Consider the following 15,597-nt stretch of genomic DNA (forward strand, 5'->3'; position numbering starts at 1 on the left):
ATAAGCTTAATATTTTTTAGAGCAACGATTATCAGCTTAATTCCTTTTACAGTATTAATGTTAAATACCTGATAATTTGTTATTAGTATGTTTTTTTTAACTTTTTTCTCATGTCCAACCCACACTGCAGAAAAATCACATACCTTTAAAAAAAAAAATCAACACTGAAAAATAAAATGTCAAATAATATGTAAAAATAAATAGAGACAGGGTATTGCCACTGGGTCAAGAGATAAGGAGTTTGGGGGAACAAATGGAGAAAGCTCAGTGGAATCAGCAAGGAGACAGGGCCCAAACTTTGCTTCTGGCTACTTGTAAGTGCCTGTGATCTACAGCATTGCTAAAGGACAGGAGGGACAAAGGGGCTGAAGACTCTTTGCTGGAAGGCAAAGATACCTTAGTGACCCCTTGTGTATCTTCTGTCATAGCAAACGAGTGTACACCAAGTTCCTGTTCTGTGTGTTGCTTTTCCAGGTTTACCATGTAACTGTGTGGATCAGTTTGTGCCAGTATGTGGTCAAAATGGACGCACCTACCCAAGTGCATGTATAGCTCGTTGTGTTGGGCTCCAGGACAATCAGTTTGAATTTGGATCATGTATTTCCAAGGATCCTTGTAACCCTAACCCTTGTAATAAAAATCAGAGGTAAAAGCAGAATATGTTTTTAAGCTTTTCTAATCTTCTACTTATAAAGTAGATTTATGTTTTCTTTGAATGTGTTGTATATTGTAGGAACATTGTATTTTTGGGATACTCCAATAAAAATAACTTTTGAAGTAGCTACTTGTTTTTATCATAGCAATAACTGCCAGGTTTTGGTTCCACTTATGTAGTGCTATATCAATTAAATTCATTTTGCAGATCTCATTTTTAGCGATAAAAGAGACTTGATACATACTGTCAAAAGTGGGAGAATCAGATTCTGTTGGAGTGGCAATAAGTGTCATATTACTACTTTGTTTCACACCTTCTTTAGGAGCTTACGAAGAAGACCTGCATCTGAATTCCAGACTTGGAGTCAGTCTCGCTTATTCAGTCAATAAAGCAAAATCTGCATAGACAAATATACTAAAACAAAAATATGCTTTGTACTAGTTTCAGGCAAAAAGAAAATCTGACCTTTCTTACAGAGATCAAAGGCTGTGGCTTATAATATTGGTCTCTGTCTTCAATTTTCTCAGTGTTGTGCAATACTGCTGTCTCCTTTGAATTTGTGCATTCTTCTGTTTTGAAAGAAAGCCGTCATAAAAAGTTGTGTAATACTGTGCTCTCATGAAAGCTGATTGTAGCAATTTTATTTTTTCCTTTTTCTGCACTTAAAATGCCTTGATGCAGAAAACTACTGAGAAAACAGTGTAGTTTTGTAGCTGTAATACCCATTACAGCATTCAAAATTGGAATTTCAAAGCTGCATTGTGGATAAACACTCTTTACTTTTTATATTTGAAATTTGGAGGATACAGAGAGGTTTTGTTTTTCCAGTTTTTCAAAATACCATTATGCTTAGAACTTCAACTTGTCGTATAAGTAAAGGACTGTGCGTAGTACATTTTTCTGGGTCAGTTTGACAATGCAGCATAAACTAGACATGGTCATCTTAAAATGCTCCTGATGCACTGTACTATTTTATTATCTATTTAAGATCTTATATCCACTTGTGAAGTGTTTAAATCTCAGAATTTCTAAGTCTTCCCTAATGTGAAAAGACATACGTGTAATGCATAGGATCAGCAGCACTCAGGGAGAATAAAGACATATTGTACATAATCCAGTGGTAGCAGCACTGCTGTCTCTTATAGAAGGAATTGGTTGTTTAAAAAAGCCATTAGAGCTTTTATCAGTCTGTTCATCAGGCTTTATTGGCTGGCATTTCTCTAGCAGAGGAATGTCTTGCAGGGTCTATGGCAAATCTTTTGCAGATAAGACCATGGAAGGTACATACTTAATAAAAGGGGAAAGAATTTCTGCTGTTTACTGGTCTGTGGAGGCTTCAGATGAATGGCATGCAAAAAAGTGTTAATACAGGGTTTTTCCCTTTGTTTGCAGTCATTCCCAAGATTGGATGTGATACAATACTCTGAACCTACAAAGCTAGCATCTAATTAGATATTTGTAATTGAAACCATTTAATCTTCTTGTAGGTCTTGTTTTTACTTCTTTCTCAGGGATGGGGGAGACAAGACCTTTGCAACAGAATCTTTTTCTCTTGCACTATTTTCTTGTTTTCTCTAGCTTTTCTTAAATATTCATTTACAAAATGAAGCATGGGAGTAGGTAAGAAGTTTATCCAAGCCTTTATTGAGAATCCATTGAAAAACATGCGGTAAAAGATAAATGTTGGTGGGAACACATTGACTAAACGTGGTGTGAAATTGTTCCAGGTTTGTGATGAGACCTGAAATTGGCTATTCAGAATGTTTTATCACTTGTATTTCCTGCAGCTCTGCTTAACCACAGTTAGCTCTAAAGTACTGGAGATATTTCACTGAAAGTATTTTCCCTGAATATTTTGGGACTTAAAAAAAAAAATAATCCTATGACATGATAAGAAATTACTATTATTTTCGGCAGGTGCATACCGAAGAAACAAGTTTGCTTGACTAGTTTTGAAAAGTTTGAATGTAGCCAACATGAATGTGTGCCAAGGCAGTTAAATTGTGACCAGACACGAGATCCTGTTTGTGACACAGACAATGTGGAATACAGTAACTTGTGTACTCTGTACCAAAAGGGAAAAAGTTTAGCATACCGAGGACCATGCCAGGTAGGAAGTAGCAATAAATATCAAATCTTCTTTGTCCTTTGATGTTGCAGTTTGGGGTTGGTTTTTTGGTTGGGTTTTTTTTGCAATATTGGTTTTTTTGCAGTATTCTCTTTGGTTTTTGTAGCTTAATCGTTTAAAAATTTAATTGTAACTAGTATAAAAATACTCTCACAAACTTAGATTCAGAATTTTGTCAAGTGTTTCTCTGCTTTAGTTAACTGTTGTCTCAAAAACAATCAAAAGCTTTGCTTATGCTTTCTTGGGGTAATGCTCTGATATTTATAGTAAGTCTTCTCTTCCTATTTTTTTTTGCTACTAAAGCTTGCACTGAGGTATGTTTGCATTAATTAGTGCAGTTCCTAGTGCTAGTTTATAGCAATTTGAAGTTGTCTTAAATATATATTAATGCCCAATCATAGAAAGTCTTTGTCTTTTTGTGTGACTTTGCCCCAGCGCTGTTCAGGATTTATTTACAGAATAGGCAGTCTGTAATACTTTTTTAGTTAGTCTGGACTGGATTAGTCTTCATATTAATTCTTGAGAAAGATTAGGATTAGGTTTAGTTTTTCCATCCCACTGCTCCCTACAAAGGTGGTAGACAAGCTATTTCTGTTGCTTTACAAGGTAAGTCAGGAGCTGCTCTGTTCCAAGTCACTGGCTTTACCATTGTTAGGCTGTTCATCTCCAGGTTTTTCTCAAATCATGAATATTTATTTGAGACCTTCTCTTGGTCTCAACTGATGGGTATGCCTAGAAGTACAAAATATATTTTCAGGGTTTTTCTGTATTACAAGTGCTATTACTCTTTTAACCCACTCTTAGTTTCTGCCTTCTGTCTTAATACCTTCTTTTTTCAGCAACCTATTACGTACAGGTAATTCTTGTTGCACACCAGATACCTCATGAGATACTCAGAAAACGTTCAGTCCTTGAACAGTAAGAATCAAAGGAATATTGCATGGCTGTTGTTTTTCTCCAGCAGTTATCTATGTCTAGTATGCACATTCATGAAGTTTTTGACACTGGTGCCTCTAAGTTTTCACTCTTGCTTTTATAGGGAAGGTGATTGCAAGATAAACTGTTTGGGGTGCTCACATTTACTTGTTCTCTGTTTTGTTGTTAGCTTAGATGTGTAAGATAGGAACTGGGATTGCCTTAGTTTTTTAGAGGTTATACAGTGATCCTGCAGCTATGATGACTTAGTTGAAATATGGTGTAACAAAATATCTAACCTAAGCAAGAGATTATGGAATGAGTTGTGCCATTTCATGAGACTTCGGACAAAAGCATTAATCATACCTTGTTTGCAGAGGTTCAGCAATTCTATTTGCTTCTGTTCAACTTCAGAAGCTTAAGTTTATTGCCATTTCACAAAGTGTCTAGTAACAGATTTTATTCTTTTGAAGTAAGTGTATGCATTTATCTTTATATAATAATAATAAATAATACATACATACAAATAAATAAAATGTGTAAATAACTAATATATAAAAATATACAATGTGTTAGAAATACATGCACAATAAATTTTAGGAACACAACTCCACACTAAGATGAATTAATAAATAAATTACCAATGAGTTGTTAAGATATTAATACTACAATAGAAAATGTTAATTGACAAATCAACTTTATTAAAAAATATTTTAAAATATGATGAAATTGTAGTAATTTTAATTAATTTAATAAACAAGTTAATTTATATATGGTAATTTTATTTAAATGTTAGCACAGAACAAAAGTTGTTCTTTTCCAAAACATGATTTATTGTACATTTCCTAGATTCCACCTTACATTTCTCTGTACCTTCTTTACATACTTACCCTTTTCATTTATGACCCATTCATAAACTGGCAGGTTATTTACCCCCAACTTCCTACTTTTTCAATGTTTGACAATATTAGCAGTGAATTCCCTTTAGCTTCGGTTTTCCTCATGTTAAAACTACTCTGAAGCTTCTGTAGCATGACTGAATTGACCTTGGAAACATTCCTGTGTGTTTCAGCCATTTTGCAAGTCGGTGGAGCCTGTGTGTGGGCACAATGGAGAGACCTACAGCAGCGTCTGTGCTGCCTATTCCGACCGCGTGGCCGTGGACTACCACGGACACTGCCAGGCTGTGGGGGTGCTCTCGGACTACGGCTTCCATATGGAGTGTGCCTTTGTGAAGTGTCCCCAGCTTTCTGCCACTGGTTGCAAACCAGTCATTGCACCAGGTATGTTAATTTGCTGTGGAAGTTGAATGCAGAGAGGAGAGAATCTGTGTATAAACAGGGGGGTATTTAGAACAAAACTTATGCTTTGAAATGTTATATTCCATAACGTCTTTGAGACTTCGAAGAGAAAGGATGAAGTAGAGATCTCTCTCTACTTAAGGCTAGAACAAACCAGTATCAGGACCCAGATGGTAACCCTGGAGTGGAAAGCTTTGGCTTTAGGAGTCAAGCTCCTTCAGTCTTGAGAAACTTGCAGCTCTGCCCAGGAGATGGGTTTGGGAGAAATGAATGAGGTCTGTGGTATCTCGAGCAGGATGTCTCTAGGAATCTGATGAGCAATTTTTCGGAAGTGGCAGCGCAGATACCACAGTGGGATACCAAGCTGTCATCAACACAGGGTTCCCAGAAGAGCAAAGATGATATTTAATTAGAAGACAGAGAAAAATACCACATGTATTTACAATACTGTGAAAGAGGACGACAGTAGGAATAGTTTTGCAGTTAAGCTGTTTTGAACTGGATTTTTATTGTTTCTACAAATACCTCTTTTATAAAACAACAACTACTCCTAGGTAATACACAGAGCAAGGAAAGCTTCGTTTTTCAAAAGAAAGAGCTTTATTCATCTTTCTCATTCCCTTTGAAAAAGGGTCTTTTTGCTTTGGTATTACTTTTAGTATTGTAAAAGTCACTCTGTGAATGTGAATTATATATAATAAGTTGAGGAGTGAATTTAATACACAGTCATGTCCTAGCTATATCAGCTCTTGAAATCCATAATTTCTGTAGTTGTATATGCATGCATCCACACAAAATCTTAGCTTGTGATACACAAAGTGCCTTCAGTTTTTAGCTTAAAATAATGAATTATCTTGAAACGAATGAAAATTCAACTTGTTTCTTCATGTTGATAGTAGTAAATGTGTGTTGAAAGGTGACTACTTTTGCATTATAAATGTTTTTAGTATGAAAAAATATTAGAAATGTGCAATTCTGCTATCAAATTGAAACAGGTTGCTTTGGTAGTTCTGCTATTTTCATTCTCAGTTAATATTCAAATTTTGACTCCTGCTTACTTAAAAGTGAAAACACTACTTGCTTTTATTTCTGAGATTCTTCTGTATTCACATAGGAGCCTGCTGTCCACTGTGTGCTGGAATGCTGAGAATCTTATATGACAAAGACAAGCTGGATAATTTTGCAAGGGTAAACAGTTTAATCATGCCTAATGTTAAATGGTACAAAATTCAAGTTACTGTATACTTTCTCCTGGAAGGTTAACACATCATAAACCCCATTATTTTTCAGTAGTTAGTGTGTGATTGGGTAGTTTTTTCCTTTATACTGCTTTATACTTCCCTTCATTTTTTTATCTGAGGTGTATAAATTGAATTACAATGCAAACCAAAACAGAATTAGAATAGGCATAAACATGCAGACTCAGGTTTGCAGTTTATATGTCTTGTAATAGTGTGGACAAATGATATGGGAACAGCATCTATCTCATGGTAGTAATACAGTGTATATTTGTTATCTATGGCCTTTTTGTTAAGTTTATTCTGCTAGCTCACTATTTCCTAATGTAGGTAACTTAATTCTGACATTTTCTTATGTTTAAATGCAATTGTTTACATTCTTTGGTTACCTAGATAGTTGTCACTCATTTTGTTGCTCATCAGCTAAACTGCTGGATTTTAATTAAACATCTCCATAAGTTAGGCTCCAGCATTCTTTACTGCTGCTCTTAGAAAAGCTTCAGCACAAGACTGATCTGATGTTGATTGTCTGTCACTGAACACACCATAGTGGGCCAAGACACTCCCCATGTGGTGTATAAAAGGATTGCACTTTATTGACCCCTGCTTTTATGCTTCAGTGTACAGAACATAGCAGAAGAATTGTCTTGTGTCATGACATCATAACAGAATAATATGATGATTATGCCTGGTGAAGCAAAACAATTCCTGTTTGTATCTGCGCATGATTTTCATTTTTTTAAATACCAAGAAGAATGAGAATTTTTCCAGAACAGTATAGAATTGCATTAACCCACATATATGTTTGCAACAGAGATAATTAGCTATTATTGTAAAATCACAGAAAAATTCAGTTTGAACATTGGTTTTATTCTTCTTTTTCCCCCATCTTTTTTACTTCCCTTTGTCACCACAGTCTTGCTGACTCTTTTCTCTTGGTCACCTCTTGCCACCATACACACTCTTCAAGTTTTCACAGCTCATATATTTAAAATGTATACCTGTATCTTTACATTTAAAGTATGTGATCTCTCAAACATGCAAGTAATCATTCAAGAGTCAAGAGAATCTTAGCACTGACTAAAAATTACGTAAGTTTGGCTGAAGCTCTTTCCTTTGGAAAAAGTAGTCATGCATGCCTCTTTTAGTTCAGACATCTGGTTCATGGGAGAAAAAAATGCTTCAAATACTAAAGAGTTATGTAAATTTGACTATTTTTTTCCTTCCCCACCCCTCTGGCTGTTTTTTGTAAAGATATCGAGAAACAAAAGTCATGATCACAGAGCAAAGAAACATTAGAGATCTACTAAAATTCTAATCTACTAGACTTCTAAACTAAGACAGTAAAATACAAGTTTGACACCATCAGTCATTCTTAAAGTATCCCTGAGCTTCTGTTTTAAGACTGTTTGAACAAGGTGTGCTGATTAATCAGCATGTCAGACAGGATTTTAATGGACAAGGAAACCCCTCAAAGATCTGGTAAAAGAAGTGTTGTATGACACCTTAAAAATTTGATTCATATAATCTACTTGGATTTCCCAGATTTCCACTTGTTAAGGTCCTGTACCAGTGATCTCAAAAGAAAAAAAGCTACAGTAGGATAAGAAGGATTGAGTTCTTGCAGCTAAACCTAGAAAGCAAAACACAACAAAATGACCAATGACAAGGGAAGTGTTTGTGTTGGTGTCTATATACACATCCATAAAACACATTCATAAGTGATCTGGAAAAAAGCTGAAAAAGCTTTAAGGTGTAGCAGTCCTTAGACTGAGCATCTACAACCAAATTATTGTTTGTCAGATACAGACAACAGAACAGAGAAAAAAATTTTAAGAGAAAAATACATTTACCTGGTAGTTAAGTGCTGAGCTTAAAATGTCACAGGTTCCCATAGGTGCAGACATATATCTGTCCTCACAAAGCTCTCCATCTCTGGTGACTCTTGGAGCAGGTTCTGAGGCTGTAAAGCAGTGCCAGCTGGCAGGGCTGCTCTGCCTCTTGTTTCCCAGCACGGGAGCACAAGTTGCTGTAACAGATAACCATTTATATTATTTTGAGGTACATGATACATAGACACACTAACCATGAAGGTGGAGAACAACACATACCAAAACAATGGTTAATCTAAGAAGTAAATATTTTTCCCCTTTCTTCCTTTTAACTTTTTCTTTTAATGTTTTCGGGTGGTTTGGTTTTGGAGGTTTTTTTTAGAATCAGAATAATTTTCTAGAGTTATATTTTAGAATCATTGAATTGTTTTACTTTTTGGTAGCATTTAGGGTAGAGTTTAGAACTGAGTATAATGGCTGAAACAAATTTTCTGGCATGACATCAAGTTGTTGAAACTGAGGAGGAGAATTTTCCATAATATCACATCATCCACAAAGTTCTTTATTTTCTTCCAGGTAACAAATAAAAAGCCAATAACAGTACTTGACATTCTTGAAAAAATTCGCCTGCATGTGTCAGTGCCACAGTGTGATGTGTTTGGATATTTAAGCATAGAATCAGAAATTGTGATTCTCATCATTCCTGTGGATCAGAACCCCAAACCATTGCAGGTAGACTATATTATTATTTTGTTTACTCAGCATGGATTTACTTCATTTTTGCACATATACAATGGTGCTTATTTCTCAGGAAGATACATTGTGTGTATTTTGATTGCCCATGTTACCAGAGCAACCCTGTTAAATCCAACTCAACTACAATTTCTGTCTCCTCCTTTAGCAGAAATAGCCCAAAATGTTACCAGGACTTACCAGCATGGACAGCTCTCACTCCAACTGTAGCAAGTGCTGTCAGATTCCTGGGGTGAGGACTCTGAAATCAGAGATGCCACCCAAAAGCAGGGAGGAGCTGCTCATTTCAATGGTGGTACCCATTGCTGAGCTAGACATTCCTCGACTTTCAAAGCTTTGGACTTCCAGATACTAAGTTTGTCAAGTTTAAACTTCACCAGAGGTGGCTTCCAAAGCTGTTAAAGAGCCTTAGTACTAAATTCATTCCTGGGGTGCAGTAGAAAGTAGTGGAAAAAAATGAATTTATGTTAGAAAATTCATTATCATCATGTCAGTGGGGGAATGGAAACCTTCAGTTTCTCAGGTTTCCATATTACTTCCATTCTTCTCTTCCCATAAAAGAAATCAGTTTTCCCCGATTTGGAAGAAAAAGCCTAATAAGGAGAAAATCCAGATTTTTCCACCGTTGCAGACTTCAAGGCAGTATCTTGGTCTCTCAGGAAGGAAGTCCTCAGTTTTAGAGGGTACTTACCTTAGTTATAATTTACTGTGAGTTTTTTGGCATCAACATTCAAAACACATCACCCACGATAACTTGTATTTGGCTTCGTTCCCTTCCTTTGCTGCTACTCAGGGCTTCCACAGAAGTTTTCATCACACCAAGGACTATGATAAGAACTCCACTATGTTTTCTAATAAATACTCCCCAAAATAATGTAAATCTTATGTGCTGATAGGAATAACTCAGATTTTCTTTCCTGAATTTTGCTATCTACCAACATTTTCACACTGGCATTTTTACATGGTAAGAAGAGAAATAGCAACTTTTTTTTCCCCCACAGATTGAAGCCTGCAATAAAGAAGCAGAAAAGATAGAGTCACTGATAAATTCAGACAGTCCAACATTAGCATCACACGTGCCGCTGTCAGCTCTAATTGCATCTCAAGTACAAGTTTCGTTTAGCATTTCTTCTCCATCTGTTCAAGTGGTGCCTGTTCTGCACTCCCTGTTCCTAAGCCTTTTATTTACCTTGTCAGCATTAATATATTATATGTAACTGCTTGGAAAATATGCATGAGTATTGTGGCGTTTATATTGTGAAGGACATTCAGAATTGTTGATCACTGAACCAGAAAACAAAAATCGTAGAAGATCTGATGAACTTGTGTTTTTCAATGAAGAACTAGAACTATTTGAATAATGTGAAAAGATGATTCTCTTATTCATTACTAGTCAGATGACTGTTTCAGCACAGTTAGATTGTTTTCCATTGATCTTGGAAACAAATATAGTCTGGAACGTTCTGACATTATGGATTTATGGTTTTTGTAAGAAGGAATCTCATAGGGCTTTTTCAACAATGAACAAAACAGTGTTTTGAGTTTACTAAAGAATGTTAATTTTGTATTATTCAGATGCATACCAGTGACAATGAAAAGCATGCACCTATTTTAAACATCATTTTTGGAAGAAACAGATTGCTGCTACTTAATTACCTTACCAAAAATTTAAGAGTTTATTCTCATGTAAATATGCTTTCATATTTTATTATGAAGGAAACTAACTAGCCCTGGGCCTATTTCAGTAGATGTCTTTACTTGGACTAGTGAAGACTTGCAAGACATTGGGCTCACTGCTTGTAAAATGACAATCAAGCTCTATGCTAGTACCTGACTTCAGTGAAGAGATATGTTCTTTTTATAGTTTTGTACATTTCAGAATCTCATATTGGATGCAAAATTATAAAGAATCTCAGTATCTATATTTAAGTGCCATTTAAAATATTGCAGTATTTGCATGTTATCTAATTAAATTTATACTTTAAATGTTTATACAAACAGTATGTTTTATTACGTATTGTATTTTATGCACCTGACCTTAGTCTACATGAAGTATTTTATATCAGTATTATGATAACCAACTTTTGAAGTATATACAGAAAAACTTATTTTTGCCAAAATGCTGAACTTTGAAAGAAAGCACTGAAAACTTTTTGAACATGTATGTTGTAGCATGTTTGTAGCAATTATTTCTGCTAAATCTTTTAAATGCAAAAGTATTAAAGCTTTTTATTTTAATAAACACTTTGTCCTGTGTCCTTGTGTAGAATGCAAGTCATTCTGTAGAATTCAGCAACGCAGCGTATATTTTCCCTTCTCTCTCAGCTCAGCACTTAAAACTAACTGCAGTGACGTACATTTGTGACTCACACAGATAATGTTTCCAAACAGATTTCAAGGGGGTTTCAACGGTGCAGGTTTTTTACCAATTCTGTGCTATGTGCATGTGAGTTTATGCTGTGAGTTCCAGACACAATTAACTACTGAAGAAGAATGCAGATCTTTCTATGGGACCCTCTTGGGTACAGTCATCCTCAGTTTTGATTTGAAAGACTTCTCTCACCTACAACTGGAAATATGCACAAATGGAAAGGACAGAAATACTGCCTCATTTGTACCTAAACTTCAAATCTCAACCTTCTGCACAGCAAAACAAGTTACTAGATGTCCATACTTGCAAAGCAACAGAGGGAGTTTCTTTGGAAACTCCATCACTTTCTTTTTTAAGTATATCTCTGTTGTTTGTTTTCTCTTAATGAGTGAAGAGCACTTTTATTTCAAGTGCAGTTGTACTACATATATAGTTTCTGAGTCCTTTTGGTAGATGATTACAAATGATCATAATCTTTGAAAGTGTTTTTGCCAAATAACTTGAGGAAGACTCATGCGCATAATCATCCAAGTCTTGAAACAAAAAACCTGTTAAACATTTTGATAATCAATCTGTTTCTGAAATTTTTTCTGTGGATTCTTTAGACTTGGACACAGTAATATAATGAATGTTTTTGAAAAGCTTTTTGAACTGAAATGGTTCAGATGATCTCCACAGAAACTGCAAACAATTCAGATGGTTTATTGAATTCCTTACTTCTTCCAAATCATTAGCAAGTATCTCTTCAACATGTAGCCTGTTAGCTTGCTTAGCATTTACTAAAGCAAATCTAATGGCTACTAAAATGAAAGGAATTATAAATGTTTTAAGAAAATATATACACATGTATATATATGTGCACCACACTGAAAAACTTAGTTAAGAGTTTAAAAACATACCCTTTGTGGAAAAGAACATAGAGTGAATTTATTTTTATACACGGGTGAAAATTTTCTTCAATAAAAAATAATACCAAAAAAGTTGCCTCACTCAATTTGTATGAAGAATCCAGAACAAAGCAGACTTTAAGCCCAGAGATTCTTTAATTCATATATGAGTGTCCAGTACTTGCTAAAAAACAGTGAAGATTTTGAGGAGTTGTATTAAATATGTACAGAATCAATGAGATTTCATAGAATCCTAAATTCTTAAACAGAAGCCAAGCATCCAAAGTGTACAGGGCTTAGGTTCTTTTTGCTGGATGAACAAAAGTATTTTCAAGGTTTTCTCAAGACCTTGGACTACCTCAAAGGAATGAAGAAACTATTTACTTATAAGTTTCAAATTCAGTTGAACTGGAATAAAATATGGAAGAAACCAAGCAATGTCTTACTTGCAAGTTAGAAATGAGAACCTAATAGGGACAAATTTGATACAGGTTTCAGAGGAGTTTTCCATAAAAGTGCTAATGATTTTCTGTCACCATCTGTGTGGAAATCTGGATTCACTTAAGAAGGAATGGGGACAGCACAAGGGCACTTCAAAGCAGCACAAGCCTGTTTGTTTCTTTTATAACAGGACCCAGATGAAATGTTTGCCAAACATTATTTGCTTCTCTGCTGAAAACCAGAGTTAATGGCAATAACTGGCTCCAGAGAGATGCTTCAGTTCTCTTTCAGTTTGCTTAGTTTGGCTCTTCTCAACAGGGTGGCAAGGAAGTGGAGGTGCCAGGGGTGCCTGTCTGTACACCCTGAAGAAAGGGGCAAATACCAGAGCAAGCAAAAGCAAGACATTTCTGACTGAGTTTTGAGTCCAGCAGGACCTTTCAGAGAAGGTGAGAGGCAGTTCTGTGAGAGGGCATGAAATCGGCACTTAGAACTGCAGTGTCACTGCATAGCCTCGCTCTTCTCTCATACTCTAATTTTATGCTACTTTAGCCAGTGTCATAACTTGGAGATTGGCACATATGTTTCTCAATTCAAAGCTAAAGTACTATTTATACATCTGTTTCTGACACTTTTTCAGCTCCTCCTTTTACACATAACAAACAATACTTCAAAACTTTTCCTCGCCATCTCTATTCCTAGGAGGCCCTGGAAGCATTTATGTGGGTAAATAAAAGTATGTGAGTGCTTTGCAAGATTGTGGCCTAGGTGTTTCATATCTGAAGTCTGGACTGTAAGGTGACCCTCCAGTCAAATGAATCCCAAAAAGCAAAAAGGAGCATTGAGGGGGAAAAAAGATCTGCCAGGGTTATGCTAGACCTGATAGCAACTTCCTGCAAGTTCTTTCAACTGGTGCTTTTATGCAGTGAGACCAGTAGCTCCATCTGCTCCATGTGGAGTACAAATGAAGGTGACAACTGTAGGTAACTCCTTCACCTCCTAGCAGTGGCTGCATCTGCCGCTGCTAAGGCATTCTGCCTTCCATGTACATATTTGTGCACTGCTTGTTTTGTGCTCCCTCCCAGTCCTCCCTAGGCTGTAAACTTTTGCAGAGCCCATTGCAAAAGAGACTCTTAGCTCATAAACAAATAAAAACTCCCTGAGAAGAATGTTTCCAAGCCCTGGCAGGTTTGTTTGTCTCAAGTTACCACACTACAGTCAAAAGGATACACTTTTGGCATTAAGTAGTACATCAGCTTCTGCTAATTAATACCATGAAGCTGAAGCTTTTACTTATATTTGAAGCTATAACCTTCTACAAATTCAATGCTACCAACATTATGCATTTGCATAACATTATTATTTGCATTATATAAGACCAACTGTGCATGACCAATATGGTATTTAAAGCAAATTTTGAAAATTTGAAAATTGAGGAAACATCCATTGTCCAAAACCTTTCATAATTTTAATGGGCTTTATACACACAATGCTAAATGGAAAAAAGTGTGCGCATTTCATCTCAATATAAGAAAGACATTTTTTACAGTGAGAACAATCAGTCACTGGAACAACATCCCCAGGGATGTGGTGGGGTGTGCACAACTGGAGGTCTTCCAGATGTGACTAGACATGGTGCTAAATGAAGCACTAGAAAGTTGGACCAGGTGAGATGTCTTCCAACCAGTGCTGTTCTATGGTTCTGTGATTAAACCAATGCTTTTAGTTGCAATACATGGAAATTTTTGGCTTATTAATTAATTTTCAGATCTTATGAACACTGATGGAATTAATTTATTGTTGTTTTCAAAGTGACATATAAAATAACCTGTATTTCCCACTTTAGACAGCCTTTTTCACAATATATCAGAGCCTTTAGAGTATATTTAAATAATTTACACTGATGTAAGTTTTATTTAGATGATGAACAATAAAATAGACTTCTGCAAGCATAACATAGAAACAGCTCTGAGGATCAATACGTTCTTTGTCTTCTGGGCAATCAACAAGGGCAAATGCAGATTCTGCACTTGGGGTGGGGCAACCCCAGATGTGTGTACAGACTGGGGAATGAGATGCTGGAAAGCAGTGCCACAAAAAGGGACCTGGAGGTCCTGGTTGACGGCCAGTTGAATATGAGTCAGCAGTGCCCTGGCAGTCAGGAGGGCCAACCTTGTCCTGGGGGGCATCAGGCAAAGCATCACCAGCTGGTCAAGGGAGGGGATTGTCCCACTCTGCCACCTAGCGCAGCCTCACCTTGAATATTGTGTGCAGTTTTGGGCACCACAATATAGGAAGGACACTAAGCTATCAGAGAGTGTCCAAAGGAGGGCAACAAAGAAGGTGAAGGGCCTTGAGGGGAAGCCAGATGAGGAGTGACTGAGATCACTTGGTCTGTTCAGCCTGGAGGAGACTGAGGGGAGACCTCATTGCAGTCACAACTTCCTTGTGAGGGGAAAAGGAGGGGCAGGCACTGATCTCTTCTCTGTGATGACCAGTGACAGGACCTGAGGGAATGGCCTGAAATTGTGTCAGGGGAGGTTTAGGTTGGGTAATAGAAAAAGGTTCTTCACCCAAAGGGTGGCTGGGCACTGGAACAGGCTCCCCCAGGGAAGTGGTCACAGCACCAAGCCTGACAGAGTTCAAAAGGCATTTAGACAATACTCTCAGGCACATGGTGTGACTCTTGGGGATGGTCCTTTGCAGGGATAAGGGTTGGATTCAATGATCCTCGTGGGTTCCTTCCAACTTGGCATATTCTGTGATTCCTTGATACTTGGACTCCCCAGAGGTTTCATGGCAGAGGAAAAAAATCAAACCTTTACATTAGTCCATTATTCTCAAACTACTGGCTACTGTTATTTAGAAATTGGTCCATGTATTTTAAGTATATTGAGTTTTAACACATCACTACTACAAAATCCTATGCACTGACACCCCCCTTCCCCTTCTGTATTCCTCAACATGAACAAAGTTACAGTCAAAAACATACTCATGCTAGTTATTTTGAAGAAGACTTACCCAAAGGGCAACAGTGAAATGTCTAAGTAAAAGCTCTTGTAAAAGGATGCTTTTTTTG

General features: G+C 36.5%; 1 protein-coding gene across 1 annotated transcript in view; it reads left to right on the forward strand.

Moving 5' to 3' along the window:
- Positions 1-11,066, forward strand: part of RECK (reversion inducing cysteine rich protein with kazal motifs) — a 53,066-nt gene extending 42,000 nt beyond the window's left edge. The window contains exons 16-21 of the mRNA XM_051798882.1: positions 475-646; positions 2,573-2,765; positions 4,771-4,981; positions 6,114-6,187; positions 8,646-8,801; positions 9,824-11,066. Of these exons, the coding sequence (XP_051654842.1) occupies positions 475-646; positions 2,573-2,765; positions 4,771-4,981; positions 6,114-6,187; positions 8,646-8,801; positions 9,824-10,039 (1,022 nt within the window). The 3' untranslated portion in view covers positions 10,040-11,066. The remainder of the gene's footprint in view (positions 1-474; positions 647-2,572; positions 2,766-4,770; positions 4,982-6,113; positions 6,188-8,645; positions 8,802-9,823) is intronic.
- Positions 11,067-15,597: the final 4,531 nt, after the last annotated feature.

The sequence above is a fragment of the Manacus candei genome, unplaced genomic scaffold (assembly GCF_025592945.1).
Source record: "Manacus candei isolate 608988 ecotype Guabito, Panama unplaced genomic scaffold, ASM2559294v1 h1tg000049l, whole genome shotgun sequence".
Classification (NCBI taxonomy): Eukaryota; Metazoa; Chordata; class Aves; order Passeriformes; family Pipridae; genus Manacus; species Manacus candei.